The 7,431-nt window shown below is 36.6% G+C and overlaps 1 protein-coding gene across 1 annotated transcript in view; it reads left to right on the forward strand.

Annotated features, from left to right (window-relative positions):
• The window catches only part of LOC111380386 (endoribonuclease Dicer homolog 1), a 22,990-nt gene that overhangs the window by 13,483 nt on the left and 2,076 nt on the right, over nt 1-7,431 (forward strand). The window contains exons 9-10 of the mRNA XM_023003936.1: nt 6-93; nt 172-1,092. Coding sequence (XP_022859704.1) covers nt 6-93; nt 172-1,092 — 1,009 coding nt within the window. The remainder of the gene's footprint in view (nt 1-5; nt 94-171; nt 1,093-7,431) is intronic.

Genomic DNA, 7,431 nt, shown 5'->3' on the forward strand with positions numbered 1-7,431 from the left:
CAAAGATTGCCGTCAATTATGCGTAGGGTAGAGAGCATGTTGCTTGCTGTACAACTTAAGGATATAATTAATTATCCTGTTCCGGCTTCCAAGGTATTATCAATTCCTGTGTAGTATGTTTGAAAATTTACTAAATTATGGTAGCTGATATGTGAACCTTTTTGTTTCCAGATTTTGGAAGCATTGACTGCAGCTTCTTGCCAAGAGACTTTCTGCTATGAAAGAGCAGAACTTTTAGGAGATGCTTATTTAAAATGGGTCGTTAGTCGATTTCTTTTTCTGAAATATCCACAGAAACATGAAGGCCAGCTTACTCGGATGAGACAACAAATGGTAAGCAACATGGTACTCTATCAATATGCATTGAACAAGGGGCTTCAGTCATACATCCAGGCAGATCGATTTGCTCCATCTAGATGGGCTGCTCCTGGGGTGCTACCTGTCTTTGATGAGGACACCAAGGAAGCAGGATCCTCATTATTTGAGCAGGATATTGGTCCCCAGGAAGGTGGAGGGGGGAAGGCCCACAATGGTGATGGGTATGAAGAAGATGAAATGGAAGACGGTGAACTTGAGAGTGACTCAAGTTCATATCGTGTACTCTCGAGCAAAACGCTGGCAGATGTTGTGGAAGCTCTAATTGGTGTGTATTATGTTGAAGGTGGAAAGAATGCTGCAAACCACCTTATGAAATGGATTGGGATTGATATAGATTTCAATTTGAAAGAGATAGAGCATGCAATTAAGCCCAGTAATGTCCCTGAAAATATACTTAGGACTGTTGACTTTGATGCATTACAAGGTGCCTTGAACATCAAATTCAATGATCGTGGCTTGTTGGTGGAAGCTATAACTCATGCATCACGTCCTTCTTCTGGAGTGTCTTGTTATCAACGCCTGGAATTTGTTGGTGATGCAGTCTTAGACCATCTTATCACAAGGTACTTGTTCTTCACGTACACAGAACTGCCTCCGGGGCGATTGACTGACTTGCGAGCTGCTGCTGTGAATAATGAGAACTTTGCACGTGTGGCTGTTAAACATAACCTTCATGTACATCTTCGGCATGGATCAACTGCCCTTGAAAAACAGGTATATTACTTTGTTTATAATTACACACACACATATATATGTATATACACACACATATATGTATGTATGTATTTTTTGCTGTAATCATATATTTTATTAATCAAAAGATAATATATAGGAAGTGTATTATCAATTTAAACAAAGAAAGAACAAGAAGAAATTGGGCGGCCCGTCTATATGATTAGTAACCGCAGCATTAAAACAAGTATACAATGTTAAATAAAATAATTCTCTAATCTGTTCTATTGTTCATGTATGATCATCAAAATAGTGACTGTTTCTCTCTCCATACACACTATACAATGCAACTCAGAATAAGGCCTCAAACAAGCTTATTGTCCTTATTACAAAACTTTCTCCTTCATGCCTTTAACAAATCTCACATACGCTGCGGCAACATCCAATCCATGTGTTGAGAAGCCAGAATATCCGTCCATAGCAAGCGTGCACCATCATACTGAAGGAACAAGTGGTCAATCGTCTCTCCATCCCTCCTCCACGTACAACACCATTCTATATCATAAAAACCCGTTATTTGGAGATTATCCACCACTAATACCTATTCTCTCACAACTGTCCATAGTAAAATGCTACCCATGAGGGCAATTTACATTGTCATACCATCTTTGAAGTTAATAAACACTCTACAGATCCTAATAAGGTCCCAACCTCTACTTGTTACAATCACCCTCTCCTATCTTGATGTGCAAATAATATAAAGAGGTCAAAAGCAGTGCTTAATCATCTAATTTTCAGTCGTGTAAACCCCACCCAAAAACAATGTTCCAGTTGAGACCCGTTATGTATATCTAAGAGATTATTCACCATAGCAGACGGCATTAAAGCAATACGATACAAAGGAAATCTCACCCCTTAGCGGTTTATCTTCATACCAACAATCATTCCTCAAAACTGATAGTATTACCATTTCCTACCACAAAAGTCAATCTATTTCGAAAGTCTCTCCACCTTTGCCAGATATACCGCCACAATCTCACTCTATAAGAACTAAAACCCTTGACTAAGCACCATTCTCCTCCATAAAACCATATTTCACCCCTATAATTTCTTTTCAGAACTCTCCCTCTCCACTCCGAATCGCTATAACTACTTACACAGCAATGCCTTATTAAACAATACAAGGCTTCTCAATTCGAGACCTCCCAACCTTATGGGAGAACGAATTGCACCCCTATTAACCAAATGAAGTTTCCTCTCATCCTTTAAACTTTCCGAAAGAAACTTCCTTTGAATCCTCTTTAATCTTTTTGTCACTGCAATAGGAATAGGAAACAATGACCAGAAAAGGTAGGGAGATTTAGATAGAGTGGACTTAATGAGAATAAGATAGCCTTCATTTGAAAGGTACATACGCTTCCAATCGCTGACCTCCTTTCTACTATTTCCTAAATACCGTTTCAAATATGTATACTTTTAAACTATGCTCTTAAGGGGGGGCCATGACATAGGTAACTGCGCAACCCTACAACCTCATATATCAACCAACTCCTTGTTATCGACATCTCCCACGTTATAGCCTTAGATTTTTCTAGATTTATCTTCAACCCAGATACAACTTCAAAGCATAAAAGTAGACAACGTGAGTTCCTGAATTACTTAACATCTGCATCACAACATATCAGCGTATCATTTGCAAATAACAAATATGATTCCTGCAATTGATCAATCATGAAGCCCCCAAACAAACTCCTCGCTACAACCTTGAGCATCCTTCTGAAATCTTCGATAAAAATAACAAACGGCAATGGAGACAAAGAATCCCCTTGTCTCAAACCTCTGCTACTATGAAAATAACCTTAGGAGTGTTGTTCACCAATAATAAAAAGGAAACAGTAGAGATACACAACTGAATCCACTTGCACCACTTATCCTGGAAGCTACATTGCCTGAGTATATACAAAAGGAATCCCTAGTTCACGTGATCATAGGCTTTCTGAATATCAAGTTTACATAACATTCCTGAAACCCCTAGGTGCAGTCTTAAGTCAATGCATTCATTTGCTTTAACTATGGAATTCAATATCTAGCGCCTTATAACAAAAGCATTTAGAAACTTAAGACACTACTTTTCCTAACACCTCCTTTAATCTATTTGCCAGAACTTTTTCAATAATTTTGTATACCCCACTTACTAAACTGCTAGGACGAAAGTCCTTAATATCCTTCGCTCCCCTTTTTTTGAAATCAGCACAATAAATATAGCATTAGAACTTCTCAAGAACCTGCTACTGTAGAATTCTAGAGATTAATCATGATTGATATATGATTAATCATGATTGATATATAATTGATTAAATCTTCTTATAATTTAGGAGGATTATTAGGCTAATTTTTTGTATCCTAAATTAGAAGATTATTTTTTCTTTGTATTTTTATTTTTGTATTGTAAATAGGGTGTAATAGGTTTGTATAATTCAATGAAGAAATACAGAAAATTCTTAATTCAGTCTTTAACCACACTGAAAGAAACAAGGACACAATGTTTGGTTGCATTACTTCCCAGCAGGCCTCATAGAATGAGAAAGGGACTTCATCTGGTCCTAGGGCCTTATTGTGATTCATACTGAACACCTCTCTAATCCATCCTCCCCAAATACTCTCTGGCTAGTTGGCATTCTCTTTATTAATAGTAGAAAAATCTAGCCCCTCCAACACTGGCCTCCAATCAAACTGCTTCCAATAAATATTTTAGTAGAAGGTCATCATTTGGGTTTCAATATCCTATGAGTCCTCGTAAGTAACCCCATCTACCTTCATCGTGGTGATAGAGTTCACCATATACTTGAAATATGAAAGTAAAAAATGCAGATGGGTCCCTTTCTCCTGTTGCAAGCAAAGGAAGTATCTTTATCTCCGAATTTATTACTTTAAACTCAATTCTCCATGTTCCAAAATTATCTTGTAATCTATTGTCTCTAAGTCAGCCGACTAAACACTTCCAATTGCTCTGCGAAATTTCTTCTCTCATTGTGTCTTTCATGACCTATCATTGAGGACGATGATTGGCAGTGCTAAAGAGTGTGAGGGACTCCATTAGTTTGAGCAGGCTAAAGTCAGTAACTAGTGTCAAAACTACACGTGATTCTATTTTTTCGGATAGGTCATCTTAATTTTTAGTATTTGCGACATTTATTTTCTGCTCTTTGTTCCAATAAATTGTCTCTTGATATTCAATGTGAAATGTGTGAACTTGCAAAGTATCATCGTGCTTCTTTTTCAAAGTCTACATATAGACCCATTAAGCCATTAACTATGATTCACAGTGATGTTTGGGGTCCTCGTATTCCTAGTCGAACACATATAAAATGGTTTATTACATTCATATATGAACATACATGACTTTGTTGGATATATTTACTGAAAGATAAAATTGAAGTCCGTTCTATTTTAATCAATTTTTACTCTATGATCCAAATGCAATTCAACACCAAAATACAAGTTTTACGTACCGACAATGGTACTGAATATTCATGTGTCGATATCCCTCAACAAAATAGGATTGCTGAACGAACGAAAAAAACACATCCTTGATGTAGCTCGTGACCTAATGTCCACTACCAACATGCTAAATTTTTTTTAGGGGGTTGCTATTTTCACTGCATCTTATATCATAAACAGAATGCCTAGTCGAGTCCTTTCATTTATAACCTTCGTCAAAAATTTCAAGATGCATTTCCTCACTCTCGACTTAGTTTTACTCTTCCCCTAAAAATCTTTGGTTGTACAGCATTTGTACATGTCCATACACACTTGCAAACTAAACTAGAACTTCGGGCCACAAAATGTGTCTCTTGGTTATTCACCTACTAAAAAAGTTACAAGTGCTATGATTCTATATCACATTGCACCTTTGTTAGTCTTGATGTAACATTCTTTGCAACCACTCCTTTCTACTCGAAGTCCTCAATTCAAGGGGAGAATTTAAGTGAATCTCGAATCTTGAATCACTTGGCTAGTGACCTCTTCTTTGATTTTTCCCCAAACACTGATTCCATCACACCATCATCATCCTCCACTCCTTTGTCGGTTATAGAAAGAAGCTTACACTTAAGGAATGTGTAGAAAAATAGAACAAAGAGATACTAGTTCACTCACGAGAGCCAAAATCTAATGAAAATCTCACACCTGAGGTACCAATTGAGTCTGAATTGGTGGCAGCTCCTGGCAACCAAGAGTCTTTCTGTAGGTTAAATTAGATAATAGTCTCTCTCTCTAATACTCCTAAACCTAATGATATTGATTTACCTATTCCACTCAGAAAACAACCTCGTTCATGTACTCTCTATCCAGTTTCAAAATATGTATCCTACAATGCACTGTCCATAGAGTACCGTGCTTTTACTTCTAACCTTGATAGTGTGAAAATTCCTAATAATATCCCGGAAGGTATTGGAGATTCCTAAGTGGAGAGAAGTTGTAATGGAGGAAATGAGGGCGTTGAAAAAAATTAACTTAGGAGGTGATGAATTTACCACATGGAAAGAGAACAGTGGGTTGTAAATGGGTGTTTACTGTGAAGTACAGAGCTGATGAGACAGTAGAAAGGTATAAGGCTCGTCTTGTAGCGAAGGGATTTACTCAAACCAAGGTGATAAAAACGGAAGGTTATTGCTTGTCGTCCCATGCTGTTTCTTAACTCCCAAGGCTGGACTTTCTCTCAATACAATTTCGATATCTTCCTCCATTGCCAACTCTAATACCTTTACTAGCCTTGTGTCCAATACATCCACAGTTGTAGAGCATGTCTATGGTTGCTTCCAGTATCTCCAACTTCATACTCAACTTACTCAGTTCCGTTTCCATAGCCCAACCTCCATCACTCTAGTTCGCATCCACTTGGTTCAACCAGCAACTCTTTAGTGTGGGTCTAGTTCGATGTCAACTCCTTAGAATCCAAGTTTGCTACATTTTTTCCATTGGCTGAATACTCATCCAAGCCCACCCTACACTTACGGCAATAAGTATTCCTGGAGCCCACTACAGTCCCACTATCCATTAACTTAGTTAATTCATTCAATTCTCTTTTCAATGCCTTGATGCAACCCTTATTTCAACGCTATTCAAAAAACTATAAGATATGCCTTCTGTAATCATTTCCCTGGACTTATGCACCTTTATTTGTCCTTCCTTACTAGGTCTCGAGATTTGCTCGCGTGGATCACTACTCTCATTAACCGCCCTTGTGCAATAGTACCCGCTAATCAGCTTTCTGCGAGGCTTGTAAGTTCGCCGTAACTCCTGCATAAGTCATACCTTATTTGCTCCTGAATAGTAAACAGGCGCTACGTACTCCTTTGCCTCAATTCTGAATTGAGAACTGAACACCATCACACCATTAGCATAAGATTGTTTTCCCTGCTTTTATACAAACGAGGCAACAAACGATAAAACAGATGCGTGGGATGTCCTTGATGTGGAGGGGGAATTTATAGCTCCGCTGACAATGTGTGGGCGCCACACATCGGTACAGGCGGCAATGGACACAGAAATTTTTAGTTAGGGGGCACAATCAAACTCTGTACAAATCGGATACTTTATTCTTGCTTTTGAATAATTTATACTCGACCCAAAAAATCAGATTTATATTTAAAAAATATTTCTTTATTAATTTTTTTTTATCATCATTTTCATCCATTTGATATCGAACAGTCATTTTATTAATATTTTGCTCATACAAGAAATTGCATATTAATGTTTAAAAAAATTTATATTGTATTTAATATAAACAATCAATTCTAGTGATCAGAAGGAAAAACATATAACTAATATTCAATTAAATAAATATAATTCATTGAATATAAGTTAAATTGGATATAATCAGTTCAGACACATTCTATGTACACAAATAAGATAGGAGAAAATGCAAATTTAGGTTCTAATTAATTGAAAATTTGATTGGAAAGTGAATATTTTCGGTAGATGTGATAATTTGTGGAAAAATTATAGACAAATTTTAAAAAATTAAAAGGGTTAAGATTTTGATAAAAGGTGTAAAGGAAAGCGTAGAGGAAGAGAAAAGAGAAAAAAAATTCAAACTTATTGTGATATCAGAATAAGATAAGATTGTAAAGAAAAGGATTATTTTTGTAACTTGAATCTATTTTCAGAATTTTGCTCTCGTTTGGTGGAAGTTTAAAATCAGATTTTTAGTATATTTTGATAAAAGTTAAAAATTTAAGGATTTCATGAAATATGTTATTAAAATTAATTGTTAACTTTGATTGAGATTAAAATTTAGATTTTAATCGATACCAAACATGACTTCTCAAAAAAAAAAAAAAAAAGGGGGGGGGGGGGGGGGGGGGGGGGGATTACTTG

This window comes from Olea europaea, chromosome 3, assembly GCF_002742605.1.
Source record: "Olea europaea var. sylvestris chromosome 3, O_europaea_v1, whole genome shotgun sequence".
NCBI lineage: Eukaryota > Viridiplantae > Streptophyta > Magnoliopsida > Lamiales > Oleaceae > Olea > Olea europaea.